Raw genomic sequence first — 15484 nt, forward strand, 5'->3', positions numbered from 1 at the left:
GCAGTCAGATTGAGCTAATCCATGTATGAAATTTCGGATGGAGGGAGGGAGGGAGGGAGGGAGGGAGGGAGGGAGGAAGGAAGGAAGGAAGGAAGGAAGGAAGGAAGGAAGGAAGGAAGGAAGGAAGGAAGGAAAATTTGAATCAGGGTTGAACTGTTGGGTCATTGGTGTTCTCTGAACTTGGCTGTTTTCTTATAGACATTTCATTACCCATCTAGGTAACATCATCAGTGCACTGTGCAGTGGTGTTATCTAGTTGGGCAATGAAACATCCGCAAAAAACAACCAAGCTTCAAAAACACTAAGGATGAGAGGGGGAGAGAGGGGAAGAGAGAGAAGGAGAGAGAGGGAGAGAGAGAGAGAGGGAGGGAGGGAGAGAGAGAGAGAGTGTCTGTTTACAGCTGCTTCTATAAAATCTCCCGTAAGCATAGGTGACTCAAAAGGGGGGGAAAACAGAAATGTGAATCTCAGTAAATCCAGCTTGGATGCTAATATATTTCACTGGTAGCAAACCCTTAGCAATAATAATTATCAGGAGCCAGATAAAGCAGCTAGAAAAAGGTTGAAGACAGGACAAACTAACCTCTCAACACAACCTAAGCCCTAAATTGAGACAATGCCTTGTCAATTTATTTTATTTATTTTATTTTATTTATTTATTTGTCGAGTACATACTAGATAATATATATAAGTATAAGCATGAATTGAATACATAAAATGAATACAATTAAAGGGAACATTAGGACAGGGACGGTAGGCATGCTGGTGCTCTTATGCACACCCCTTACAGACATCTAAGGAATGGTGTGAGGTCAACAGTAGACAATCTAAAGTTGTGGGGATTTGGGAAAGAAACCACAGAGTCAGGTAGTGCATTCCAGGCATTGACCACTCTGTTGCTGAAGTCGTATTTTCTGCAATCGAGTTTGGAGCTGTTTACCTTGAGTTTGTATTTATTGTGTGCTCGTGTATTGTTGTGGTTGAAGCTGAAGTAGTCATTGACAGCTAGGACAATGAAGGGAATTAGAGCAGCGGTTCTCAACCTGTGGGTCGCGACCCCGTTGGGGGTCGAATGACAATTTGCCAGGGGTCGCCTAAGACCATCGGAAATATGGGGAGTATACTTGCGAGTCGAAGAATCGCGCTCCAATGGTTGACTCCACAAGCCAGCTGCAGGCTCTTCAAATCGCTAGCCGAATTCGGCTTCAGGCGCGATGAATTAAAAAAGAGAGAAATCTTTGCTCCGATGTCTCCCTCTCAAGCCGGCTGCAATCACTCCCAATCGCTAGCCTAATCTGGCTTCAGGCGCGATAAACTTAATAGGGGAGGAGTCTCCGCTTTAATGCCTCCGTCCTCAAGGCAATCACAAGCAGTTCAGATCGCTAGCCAATACGGCTTCAGGCGCGATAAATTTAAAAAAAACAGTTTGCCGCTTTTTCCCCCCTTCTGCGGTTGGGATCGCCACATTGTGGGGAATTGTATTAAAGGGGTCGCAGCACTATAAAGGTTGAGAACCACTGGATTAGAGAAAAAGAGGGAAGAGAGTAATGAGGACTTAAAAACTTCAAGGGACAGAGGTTTTGCCTCAGTCCCTTGCCTCAGGGGTACAAGATGTGGTCTTTGAGTTTTACTTGTGAGCTTCTTGGAGCAATCTGGTGGGCCAACAGAAGAAATAAGGCAGTCAGTTTAGTTTTTTTATTTGACTCATCAAGACTCTTCTTACATTCCTCTTCTCACTAACAACATCCTCCATTCTGCAACCAAAGGAGAGAAGAGACAGCAAATAAACCTCAGAGTAGGCCCTACAATGAAATTAAGGCAACGTTTTGGCAGCCCAATATTTCCTGTGGCTAAATATTTCAATTTCCCACAGATTAGGTGACATCTACACTTCAAAGTAGGCCCTTTCCTTCCGGTTTCTAACACTTTTTTTTATTTTATAGACAAACAAATATACAATACATAATCAATCATTCAGTGTATCCTCTGAGTACATCTTTTGTGTCCTCTTCTTACTCCTCCAATATTTATCATTTCTTAATATTATCATTTCATTTAGTGTAACATTTCTCCCACGTTTCTTGCTTTAGTATTAATACATTTATCCATCTCCTCCTCTTTCTTCTTCACATATTTAATTACAACATTGTCCTATATATATTTCTTCTCTAACCAACAGTAAAATTGCCCCCATATCTTAAAGTATTCCGATTCCTCTCTTTCCTTAATTGTCAAAGTCAATCTATTCATTTTCGCACAATCCAATATTTTCTTAATTACTTCTTCCTCTGTAGGGATTTTCTCTGCTTTCCATCTTTGCGCAAATATTATCCTCGCTGCAGTTATTACATGTACAATCAAATATATATTTTCTTTACTAAATTTCTCTGGTAAGATACCCAATAGGAACAGTTCAGGTTTTAAATCTATTTCTTCTATTCCAGAATTTTTTTAATTATAATATCATCTGTAGGGGTTTCTGGATTTCTCCAGTATTGTGCATATACAATCCTGGCTGCTGTAAGATTAAATATGTGTTACCCTTATGATAGTTTCCTGGAACACAGGCCCAACAAGAATGTCTCAGGTTTCAAATCGATGTGTTGTTTTGTCATAATTTCCAACCACATGCGTATTTTCTTCCAGTATTTTTTTTTTTTTTTTGGCTTTGGGACATGTCCACCACATATGACAATATGACCCCGGTATTTGGAAGAAGCCATTGTTTTTCAACACAACTGTGTATTATCAAAGTTTCAATAGAGATCGCTTCCTGAGCCAAAGAAGGAAGTTAGGATATTTATGAAATTTGAAAAACAGAAGTACTATTTGTAAGGGGAAAGCAAGATCCTTTTTTTTTTAATTTGCATTTATATCCCGCCCTTCTCCGAAGACTCAGGGTGGCTTACACTATGTTAGCAATAGTCTTCATCCTATTTGTATCCTATTTGTATATTTATATACAAAGTCAACTTATTGCCCCCAACAATCTGGGTCCTCATTTTACCTACCTTATAAAGGATGGAAGGCTGAGTCAACCTTGGGCCTGGTGGGACTAGAACCTGCAGTAATTGCAAGCAGCTGTGTTAATAGAATAGAATTCAATAGAATTTTATTGGCCAAGTGTGATTGGACACACAAGGAATTTGTCTTGGTGCATATGCTCTCAGTGTACATAAAAGAAAAGATACGTTCATCAAGGTACAACATTTACAACACAATTGATGGTCAATATATCAATATAAATCATAAGGATTGCCAGCAACAAAGTTATAGTCATACAGTCATAAGTGGAAAGAGATTGGTGATGGGAACTATGAGAAGATTAATAGTAGTGCAGATAAATAACAGACTGTCTTACCAGTCTGAGCCACAGAGGCCCCTGATTGTCAAATACAATCAACAGTTTTTACGGAATTACAGAACAACAGAGTTGGAAGGGACCTTAGAGGTCCTCAAATCCAATTTTCTCTCCAAGCAGGAGACCCTATACCGTTCTGGAACAAATGGAGTTTGATCTTGACCCGCTCAAAGACGACCTTCCGAGATCACTAAACTGAGGACCCAGATTGTTAAAGGCAATGTGCTGACTTTGTAAAACCGCTCAGAGAGTGCTGAAGAAGTCTAAAATGTTAAGTCTAAGTGCTATTGCTAATAAATATTATACATTTTCAAGAAGAACATCAGAAATCCAGTTTGAAATCCTGAAGCCATTAACAAGGAATTAAAGGAACTTTGGAATGAAATCAGTTGTTTCAAGTTGTTAAGGACGAATGCAAAAACAGATTATCAAAGACCAAGAAACAGAAGAAACCAGACTAAATGTGGAATAGCTGTTAAATTAGCAGCAGGATTAAAGGCATCAAAAATAGAAGCAGTCATTGAAAACCAAGGGAAGTCTTCCAAACGTTTCCAAACCCAGAAGGTCGTTCCAACCTCAAATTGGTATGTCAGAGGATACCAAAGAGCTTACAGTAACTGATTCAAAGAAGATAAAGATGAAAGACGTATACCGAAAATCAGTACAAAAAGAAAAAAAAAGAAAAGAAAATCTAATAAAACTATGCAACAATTTTGGATCACCATGACTCAGTGACCAACAAACTGGAAAACATCAATCTATATTCTAATACCAAAGATGGGAGACTTCACCGAATCTGCAAATTATTTCTGTGTCCTTCATTTCACACGCTAGTACAATAATGCTTGAGCTCATCTAATGCAGATTAAAGCTCTACATGGAATGGAAGAGACCAGATGTTCAAGCTCATTTTTGAAAAGGCAGAGGAACCAGAGACGTTACTGCTAGTGTGTGCTGAATAACTGAGAAAGCCTAAAGGCAGTCAAGTATGTTATATATATAATATATATGTAGGTCTTTTGTTGTTCAGGTTTTCTCCCGTGTAAAATTGGAAGTCTCTTGGCGACGTTTCGACGAAGTCTCATTCGTCATCTTCAGGCTGGTGTTTACTGCTTCATGCTCCTAGAAAACCTACGAAAACATACACACACACACACATAAAGGACCTTGATTGTGTTGACTAGGGTAGAATAGAATAGAATAGAATAGAATAGAATAGAATAGGATAGGATAGGATAGGATAGGATAGGATAGGATAGGATAGGATAGGATAGGATAGGATAGAATAGAATAGAATAGAATAGAATAGAATAGAATAGAATAGAATAGAATAGAATAGAATAGAATAGAATAGAATAGAATAGAATTTTTTGTTGGCCAAGTGTGATTGGAGACACAAGGAATTTGTCTTGGTGCATATGCTCTCAGTGTACATAAAAGAAAAAATATGTTCATTAAAAATCATGAGGTACAACACTTAATGATGGTCATAGGGTACAAATAAGCAATCAGGAAACAATATCAATATAAATCGTAAGGATACAAGCAACAAAGTTACAGTCATGCAGTCACAAGTGGAAGGAGATGGGTGATGGGAACGATGAGAAGATTAATAGTAGTGCAGATTTAGTAATAGTTTGACAGTGTTGAGGGAATTATTTGTTTAGCAGTGTGATAGCGTTTGGGGAAAAACTCTCCTTGTGTCTAGTTGTTCTGGTGTGCAGAGCTCTATAGCATCATTTTGAGGGTAGGAGTTGAAACAGTTTATGTCCAGGATGCGAGGGGTCTGTAAATATTTTCCTAGCCCTCTTTTTGATTCGTGCAGTATGCAGGTCCTCCATGGAAGGCAGGTTGGTAGCCATTGTATTTTCTGCCGTTCTAATTATCCTCTGAAGTCTGTGTCTGTCTTGTTGGGTTGCAGAACCAAACCAGACAGTTATATGTCCTTAGGACAATGGATCCCAGAACGTTTAATTGTCCCCATGAGAAACTTATTGCACATATCCTCTTTTACAATCATCATGGGAAGAGCTAACTCCTTTGACAAATCCATGATTTATTTATTTATTTATTTATTTTGTCACAACAATATATGTAACTATCATACAGAAAGGTTATATAGTATATAAAGGTATATGATGTTGAGCAACGTGGAAGGAAAGAGGAGAAGATGACCAAAAGCGAGGAAGATGGACTCCGTGGTGGGGGGTACACTATTGGAAGACCTGAAGGACCAGGATCTGGACAAAACATCATGAAGAAGGTCTACCTACGTGGTTGCCCGGAGTTGATACCAACTTGATGGCTCGTATTCAATCGGTGTCTGATAGTACAATTCTATCTTTTAAAATGGATACTTAAGCATGGTTGGTTGGTTGTTACAGGTAGTCCTCAACTTACAGCCACAACAGAGGCCCAAATTTATGTTGCTAAGTGAGAAATTTGTTTTCTGAGGGTTGCCTCGTTTTACGACTTTTCTTGCCATGTTTGTTAAGTGAATCACGGCGGTTTATAAAGTAGTAACATGGATGTGAAGTGAATCTAACTCCCCCCCCCCCGCTTGCTTGTCAGAAAGTCGCAAATGTCGATCACATGCCTCTGGGACAGGGGCCTCCAACCTTGGCAACTTTAAGACTTGTGGACTTCAACTCCCAGAGTTCCTCAGAGTTCCTCAGCCAGCAAATTCTGGGAGTTGAAGTCCACAAGTCTTAAAGTTGCCAAGGTTGGAGGCCCCCCCCACCTGCTCTGGGACACTGCAACCGTCATAAATGTGAGTCAGTTGTCCAGTCTCTGAATGTAAATCATGTGACCATGAGTCATGGTCACATGGTCAGACAATGGTCATAAGTGTGCAAAATGGGTCATACTTTTCAGTGACGTTATAACTTTGAACAGTCACTAAATGAACTATTATCAATCGAGGACTATCTGTATAGGCAGAAATAAACATAAATGTTGTGCGTTGCGTATATACACCCTCTAGGTGTACATATCTAGAAAAAACTGCTTTCCAAGATTCAGAACAATGAATGAATGTTTACAACTCCTTCATTTTGCAAACACACCACAATCCCAAACCATTATCCTCCGGTTATCTTTGATTAGTGGATCTCTGTTGTGGTCCGCCGGGAGCCAGCAGAGCTGGCAGCAGAGTCGGACAGTGAGGATGTTGGGGAGGAACATGGGCCTGTCCTGGGGGCTGGGGAAAGCTCGGACAAGGGCTCTGCGTCAGAGGCAGAGAGGGAGATAGACTGCAGTGAGGCAGAGGAACAGCTGGAGCCTGTTCCCAGTGGGTGCATGCACAGAGCTTCCAGAAGACAAGAACAACTCAGAAAGCAAGGTCGACTTGGGAGTAAAGCCATACCTTGGAGGTGATTGGGCCCCTCCCATAGGAAACAAAAGAGGAGCGAACAGGAAGTGGGCTTTTGCAGGAAACAATTCATTTGTTCCTTCGTTTCAAGAATGGAAAGTTCTGTTCGTGATTCTAAGAGACTCTGTGCCAAGCTTTGCCTTGCCCTCCATTTGGCAACTAGTTACCTGGCAGCTTTCCAAGCGAGATAAGGTCTGTGTTGATCAATATTCCTCTGAAAGACTGTCTGGACGAGCCTTGCTGACTGTGAATGAAAGGAATTCACAGCTGTGTAAATAAAAGGGGGTTTGCCGGGACCAAGACTTTGCTTCGTGCTTTTTAAGGAAGCCGAGGTGAGAACAATCCCCAAAGATCAACAAGGGAGACAGAGAGATCCCACAAGCTTGAAATTGGCCCCCCCCCACACCGCCCCGGTTCTTTTTTAAAGGGTGTGACACTCTACCTCCGCACTGGATTTGCTCTTGGTTAAGGTCTGCCCTGTGGTCTCACTGAAAGCGCTCTCAAGTGCAGCCAAAATGGACGTCCGTAGCTTCTCCCGGAAGTCCTGCCCCACAAAGACATACAGGAAAGGGTTCAGGCAGCTGTTGAGATACGCCAGGCTTGAAGCTAAGGGTATCCCCACCACCAGAAAGGTCTGTAGTCCAGGTGTCACCCTGGCAGCTGACATTTCCAAGAAGGAAAAGACATGGTAAGGGAACCAGCAGATAAAGAAGGCTACGACCACGGCCACCATGATCTTGAAGGGCCTATTCGAGCGGGTGAGCCGAGTCCCCTTCAGCCTGACCGTGATAATGCTGTAGCAAATAAGAATGATGATGAACGGCACCAAGAACCCGGCCACAAAACGGGTCAACACCAAGACTTGGGCGCGGTGTTCTCCCAGCTTAACCATCTCCTCTGACTGGAAACTTTCGGATAAGGCAAAGTTGTTGTAACAGTGAGTGACGTTCTCTTCCACAGGAGAGCCTTTCAGATCCCGGAAGACAAAATAGGGAGAACTGAGAGCCAAGGCGGCTATCCAAATGCCCAGAGCCACCAGAGAAGCCAGTCGAGGCGTCCGATGGTTCTGGGCCCAGACGGGACACATGACGGAGACGCAGCGGTCCATGCTGATGACGGTGAGGAGAAAGACGCTGGAGAACATATTGAGGAAGGCCACCGTGCTGATGAGTTTACACAGCAGCTTCCCAAAGGGCCAATGGAAGCCCAGGGCTATGTAGGCCACGCTCAACGGGAGGAAGGAAGTAAAGACCAGATCGGCGATGGCCAAGTTGAGGAACCAGACAGCATTCACGGTCCTCTTCATGTGGAAGCCAGTGATAAAAATGACCAGGCTGTTTCCAGCCACCCCTAACAAGAAGGCGACGCTGTAGATCACCATGGAGAGTACGTGCATCGAGTTGCGGAGGCTTCCGTTCTCCTGTACATCAGGATAGTCCTCATAATCTTCATATAGGCTTTCTGGAAAGGTGGTGTTGGCAGCCATTTTGGTAGAAAAGAATCTGTTGGAAGGAAATAGGAAATGAAAAGAAGGACTAGGGGAGACATGTTAGCAGTGTTCTAATATCTCAGGGGCTGCCACAAAAAAGAGGGAGTCAAGCTGTTCTCCAAAGCACCTGAAAGCAGGAGAAGAAGCAATGGGTGGAAACTAATCAAGGAGAGAAGCAACCTAGAACTAAGGAGAAATTTCCTGACAATCAGAACAATTAACCAGTGGAACAACTTGCCTCCAGAAGTTGTGGGTGCTCCAACACTGGAAATTTTAAAGAAAATGTTGGATAACCATCTGTCTGAAATGGTGTAGAGTTTACTGCCTGGGCAGGGGGTTGGACTAGAAGACCTCCAAGGTCCCTTCCAACTCTGTTATTCTATTCTATTCTATGTCTGATGAAAGAAATGCATGCACCTGTAAGGTAGAAGATGGAAATATCACTTCACACCAAGTTGATGATGCAAAATGAACCTTTGGCTATTTGACCAACCTTTTAAACTATGCAGCTACCCCAGGATCCTGCTATAAAATAAGACTGAATGTTTTATTAGGCTAGAAACCAGCAAACTCTGAGTTCTGGTCCCGCCTTAGGCATGAAAGCCAGCTGGATGAGTTTGGGCCAATCAGCAGGAGACTGTGAATTCTAGTCCCACCTTAGGTATGAAAGCCAACTGGATGATTTTGGGCCAATCACTAGGAGATGGTGAGTTCTAGTCCTGTCTTAGGCATGACACCTGGCTGGATCAATCACCCTCTCTCAGCCCAGCGCAGCCCAGCTCCACATATATTTGTCACACAATATATATATATATATATAGGTCTTTGGTTATTCGGGTTTTCTCCTGCGTAAAATTGGAAGTGTCTTGGCGACGTTTCGACAAAGTCTCATTCGTCATCTTTAGGCTTCAGCTTCGTGCTTCTGGGATTGCTCCCAGAAGCACGAAGCTGAAGCCTGAAGATGACGAATGAGACTTCGTCGAAACGTCGCCAAGACACTTCTAATTTTACGCAGGAGAAAACCCGAATAACCAAAGACCTACATACAAACACCTGCGAAAACATCAGAAAACATATATATATATATATATATTTAAATTTTATAATTTTATAAATTTTAGAGAGTTTAATTTTAATGGTATATTGTTTTTAAATTTTAGCCGATATATAACAAGTTTTTTAATCTTTGTTTTAGTTGTATATTGTTCTATTTTTATTATGGCTGTGAACCACCCTGAGTCCTTCGGGAGAAGGGCGGTATAAAAATCTAATAAATAAATAAATATAAATAAATAAATAAATAAATAAATAAGCATAAGTATGAAATAACTATACAATATATGAGCATATATATAAGCATAAGCATGCAATAATTATATTAATTGGATATAATGAAAGAAAACAATAGGACAGGAGCGGTAGGCATGTTTGTGCTCTTATGCACGCCTCGTACAGACCTCTTAGGAATGGGGTGAGGTCAATAGTAGGCAGTTTTTGGTTGAAGCTTTTGGGATTTTGAGAAGAGACCACAGAATCAGGTAGTGTGTTCCAAGCATTAACAACTCTGTTACTGAAGTCATATTTTCTGCAATCAAGATTGGAGCGGTTCACATTAAGCTTAAATCTATTGTGTGCTCGTGTATTGTTGCGATTGAAGCTGAAGTAGTCTTCGACTACTTAGTTAGTTACTTAGTTAGTTAGTTAGTTAGTTAGGGCACTTGGAATGTTTAGTTCTAAAGTGGAATATTCCTTAAATATCTGCATCAAAATCTGATAGTCTTCCCACATTCCAAAATGCCTTCTTGATAAAGAGATTTCCTGGAAGAAAGCTTAAACACAGTAATACAAGTCTTGCAGTGCAATAGTCAGCCACAAGATGGCAGCAGATCAACATACTTTTAATCGAGAGAGGTAATGCTGGTTAGCATTTTAACTTTCCCGAACTTAAAATCATTCATCATCTCTGGAGCATCTATTTCGCCCTTCAATTGACGCTGAATGTGGTGTTCTGCTATTATACGCTCTCACAGAGAGGGACTTCTCAGGGTGCCGTCCGCCAAACCATGTCGGCTGGCGGCCCCCAGGGGAAGGGCCTTCTCTGTGGGGGCTCCCACACTCTGGAACGAGCTTCCCCCGGGTTTACGCCAAATACCTGACCTTCGGACTTTCCGCCGCGAACTGAAGACACATCTTTTCATCCGCGCGGGGCTGGCTTGAATTGAATTTTAATGTCAAATTTTTATCAATTTTAAATGGGGTTTTTAATGTATGGTAAATTTTAAATTTCCAGGCTAATTTAAATAAGTTTTTTAAATCGCATTTTAAATTGTACTTTGTATTGTTTGTTTTATTTTGCCTGTACACCGCCCTGAGTCCTTCGGGAGAAGGGCGGTATAAAAATCAAATTAATAATAATAATAATAATAATAATAATAATAATAATAATAATAATAATAATAATAATAATAATAATGTATATAATAGCAGAACTTTCATTATTTATAGCAAAAAAAAATAATAATAAAGGCGGGGTACAAAACAAATAAAAATAAGCCTTAGTCACCTTTTTCAAGAGGCAACTGGATTTTCTGGTTTTTCTTTGAAGTGGTTTCGCTTCTCATCCAAGAAGCTTCTTCAGCTCTGACTGAATGGCAAAGAATGAAGAAGCTTCCTGGATGAGAAGCAAAACGTCTTCAGAGAAAAACCAAGGAAGTCCAGTTGCCTCTTGAAAAAGCGCCTTTGGGACAACCATAACCTGGATGACTGAGAATCTCCATAGACTTAAGGGTTAACTACCTTAAGACAGCCAAGATTGTGGGACACTATTCCAGCGCAATAACCATCACAGAACTGGGGACTTGTACGGCGTTTATGGCGGTCACATTCTATTCCTGGCTGATTTTTTTCCCCCTCTTAATTATTATATGTAAGGTTGGATTAAAGCCTTGTGCCTTTCCTAACCTCTTATTTGCCTTCCACCGAAGGTTCAATTTTCAAAAGCCTACATTCTTTGGTATCTTCCACCTTTGCTCACGGAATTCCAACATGGACGTCGGCATCCGTTAACATCCCGCTCGCTTGTTGCAGAAGAGTTTTTTTATAAAATTTTTAAAAAAACGTATTGTAGCTGGAAGTTCAATCCAGAAAACTGGGGGTCAAATAACCCCCAATGGGTTAGGGCAGGGGTCTGCAAACTTGGCTCTTTTAAGACTTGTGGATTTCAACTCCCAGAGTTCCTCAGCCAGCAAAAAAATGCAAGTAGAAAAAGCTGGCTGAGGAACTCTGGGAGTTGAAATCCACAAGTCTTAAAAGAGCCAAGTTTGCAGACCCCTGGGTTAGGGAATTCAGTGGATCTTCATTGCCTCTAGCATCAGCCGGTTCGGACCGGTTCGCCCAAACTGTTGGCGGAAATCGCAGGTGGGCCCACCTACCCACTCCAGCTCTATGCCATCCTATTTAGGCACGTTTTTGAGGCCACGCACATGTGCAGAAGGCATGGGTGTGGGCAAAGCACATGCGCCAAAACCTGGGCGCATGCATGGAAGGCATGCGCACGCACGAACCGGGTGCACACGTGCGCTACACGAGCGTCCACATGTGTGGCAAACCGGTAGCAACCTAATCTGAAACCCACTGCTGTCTAGCATCCTTAACCTAGCCTAACCTGCAGAGTTAATATGGAAGTAAAAACAAAGCAGCTGTATCCTTCCTCCAGATCTGAGAAGAGCAAGACAAACAGAATCCACCACTATATACATTCTTATTGAGTGGCCGTGCTGGGAAAAGAGAATTAAGAGAGTCTTACCTTGCAGCTGGCGCCTTCTCGAGTGTTTTGATCTTTTCCTGGCTTCTTCACTCTCCGAACCTCTAATTCCAAGCGATCCGTTGTGCCCTCCGATGGCTGGAGAACTTACTGTGAAGCAGGGAGGTTCACGGGTTGGCTGTCTGCATTTTTGTTTTTGTTTTTAGAATGATGGAGAGTCCGGATGTGTGGCTAGAAGGAACAGCCACTGTCCCACAGAACGTTGCTCATTTTGGGACACTCCTGCAGAAAGTTGGCAGAGAAGCTGTGGGCAGGTTTAATTCTTTAACCCTTGGGCCAACGAGGAGCAGGCTGTATCAGTCTTCATTCCCAAGGCATCCTGCTTAACTCCAAAAGTCTCACCGGCCAGCAACAGACAATGATATCCAAACAGATTAAATTGTTTCAGAAAAGAAAGCATGTTGAAGAGAGGACAGGTTACTGCCAGGAAGTAATTTCTCTGTGGCGACCTCTCAGGATTTAGAGACTGTGGAGATTCTCAGTCATCCAGGTCATGGTTGTCTCAAAGGTGCTTTTTCAAAAGGCAACTGGACCATTTTTTCCCAGAGGAAGAGGTGGGGAGAGGGGAAAGAAGGAGAAGGAGAAGGAGAAGAAGGAGGAGGAAAAAGGGAAGGAGAAGGAGAAGGAGGAAAAAGAGAAGGAGAAGGAGGAGAAGGAGATGGAGAAGGAGGAGGAGGAGAGAAGGAGAAGGAGAAGGAGAAGGAGAAGGAGAAGGAGAAGGAGAAGGAGAAGGAGAAGGAGAAGGAGAAGGAGAAGATGCGTCTTGGATGAGAAGCGAAAGTCTTCAAAGAAAAACCAGAAAGCCCAATTGCCTCTTGAAAAAGCACCTTTGAGACAACCATGACCTGGATGACTGAGAATCTCCATATTATATTCTAAGTGTGGTCTTACCAAGGCATTACAGAGTGGGTGGAAGAGGGAGTTGTTTTGCTTCTCATCCAAGAAGCTTCTTCAGTTCTGACTTCAGTCCAAGCTTTTTGGATGAGAAGCAAAACATCTTCTTCTTCTTCCTGCTCAGGGAAAAAACAGTCCAGCTGCCTTTTGAAAAAGCACCTTTGAGACTACCACCATTTTAGGTCTTCCTAGCAGTCTGAAAGCAGGCAAATGCAAGTAGATCAATAGGTACCACGTAGGTGGGAAGGTAACAGTGATCCATGCGCTTCGGCATATAGTCATGCCAGCCACATGACCACAGAAAGTTTTCAGACAACGCTGGCTCCCTCCCTCGGCCAAGAAACGGAGATGAGCACCAGTCCCTAGAATCGGACACAACTCGACAAGGAAAATCTTTACCTTTATCAGTCACCTGGGCCAAATAAAAATTAAAATACATACTGTACTGGGAGAGGGCTGTTCTTAACTTTTGCAGACCAAAAGGGAGAAAACTGTAATAAGGAAAATTAGATATTGGGTTAATGAATAGACTATTAATGAACAGAGTTTTATTTATTTATTTATTTATTTATTTTGTCCAGTACATATTAGATAATATATATAGGTATAAGCATGAATTGAATACATAAAATGAATACAATTAAAGGGAACATTAGGACAGGGACGGTAGGCATGCTGGTGCTCTTATGCACGCCCCTTATAGACCTCTTAGGAATGGGATGAGGTCAATAGTAGACAGTTTTTGGTTAAAGCTTTGGGGATTTTGAGAAGAGACCACAGAGTCGGGTAGTGCGTTCCAAGCGTTAACAACTCTGTTACAAAAGTCATATTTTCTGCAATCAAGATTGAAGCGGTTAACAATAAGTTTAAATCTATTGTTTGCTCTTGTATTGTTGTGATTGAAGCTGAAGTAGTCTTCAATAGGAAGGACATTGCAATAGATGATTCTATGAGTTAAACACAGGTCCTGTCGAAGGCGGCGGAGTTTTAAAAGAATATTTTAAAAGAAAAGAAGGAAAGAGTTAAAAAGTGAGGGAGGGGAGGAGGAGAAGATTTCAGCCCCCTAGAAAAGCACTTGTTCCCAAACTCCCACTTCCAATCCTAAGAAGACTGTGGATCCAGGTGGTTAGAGCAGAGGCTGCTGGCCACACTGAAGTTCCAATTTGCAAACAAAGCAATTAAAGGAGACCACAAGCTCAGAATGCTTCTGACCACAAGCCACAGATGTGACAACTTCAAGTTCTCCAAGAACGAAGACTGCGTTGCCGTTTAGTGGATCATGACCGTCGTGGTTCACATTGTTTGCACTGAAGAAAACAAATCATTGAGAAAATAAACGGCAAAGAAAGAAAGGGAGGGGGGGAAAAAACAACAGCCCGCTAGACAAATCAAATTGCTGAACTTAAAACATTTCCAAGCATTTTGAATGCTGTAGGATAAACAAAGAACCGCGAACCATTCTGTTAACATTCCCAGCTGAATGTTCGCCTGGTGGAAAGCGTGGGAGGGAAAGGTGATACCAGATGGTTATCGAAGACTCATCCCCCAAAGCGTATTATTCTAACCCAACACACTGAAATGTTTGGGGAGCTTGAGGATGTGGGGAGCAAAAAAAAATAAAATATCCCCAAAACGTTGTGCAATGCAACAACCGTCAAGCTTTGGTCGTGCAAATTTTGCAAGCCGTCGAATTCTTGGTGTTCTCTGTATTTGACTGGCGGCTTACAGACGTGATATGACATTACCCAGCTAGGTAAGAGCATCATCCGTGTGAATAACGTTACCTACTTGGGCAAGGCAATGTCTACCAGCCAACACTCAAGCTCCAGAAAGCACAAGGACCCCCACGGTTCAACCTTGAGCTAGAGAAGTTCTCTTCTCCTGAAGTCTGCAAACATTACAGATTAACAGCATTGGAAGGGACCTTGTAGGTCATCTAGTCCAACCCGCCCTGTCCAAGCAGGAGACCCGACACCATTTCTGACAAATGGCAGTCCAATTTCTTCTTGAAAGCCTCCAGTGATGAAGCTCCAACAACTTCCGAAGCCAACTTCTGTTCCCTGGGTTGATTTCTCTCACTGTCAGAAAATTTATCCTTATTTCCTGGTTGAATCTCTCCTTGTTCAGTTTCCATCTGTTGGAAGAAATATCCATCTGGGTTCAGTTCCAAGTGGGGACAAAGACACTGGAAACATGGAGGCTGCTTGGAAAGATGGTTTAATGGTGGCCAGGATCACATGGCTTGAGATCCTGAACAGAAAAGGGCTGAGATCCTGTGTGCTCCCTGGTTTTATGCTTTTTCTGAGCTTTGAACTTTCTGGGGCACAGGAAGAGTACCCTGATTGGCTGTCAGACTCCCAGGGGGTGGGGGTCTTAGCTAGCCTTGCTGGCTGATGTAATCTTCCCAGGTGCCATGTGGTGAGTTTCAGTTGCTAGATGGGTTCTATTATGATGCAGATGATGGTTGACAAAGGTGGGGGGAAATGAGTGAGCTTAGCTGAGGCTTTAATGGCCCATTGACAAAGGTGGGGGGGGGAGTCAGGAAGC

The 15484-nt window shown here is 42.3% G+C and overlaps 1 protein-coding gene across 4 annotated transcripts; it reads right to left on the reverse strand.

Annotated features, from left to right (window-relative positions):
• Window positions 1-668: 668 nt before the first annotated feature.
• Window positions 669-12550, reverse strand: LOC131204374 (chemerin-like receptor 1). 4 transcript variants are annotated; one of them, XM_058195595.1, is made up of 4 exons: window positions 12026-12550; window positions 7174-8233; window positions 6899-6975; window positions 669-1754 (listed from the first exon to the last, which is right to left on the reverse strand). In XM_058195595.1, the coding sequence occupies exons 2-4, from the start codon at window positions 8215-8217 to the stop codon at window positions 1682-1684; spliced, it is 1194 nt and encodes a 397-aa protein (XP_058051578.1). In that variant the 5' UTR covers window positions 8218-8233; window positions 12026-12550; the 3' UTR covers window positions 669-1681. The 4 variants fall into 4 exon arrangements, with proteins under 4 accessions (XP_058051578.1, XP_058051579.1, XP_058051580.1 ...); XM_058195596.1 differs by having other exon boundaries at window positions 669-4492; XM_058195597.1 differs by lacking the exon at window positions 6899-6975.
• Window positions 12551-15484: the final 2934 nt, after the last annotated feature.

Source organism: Ahaetulla prasina, chromosome 10 (assembly GCF_028640845.1).
Source record: "Ahaetulla prasina isolate Xishuangbanna chromosome 10, ASM2864084v1, whole genome shotgun sequence".
NCBI classification, from domain to species: domain Eukaryota; kingdom Metazoa; phylum Chordata; class Lepidosauria; order Squamata; family Colubridae; genus Ahaetulla; species Ahaetulla prasina.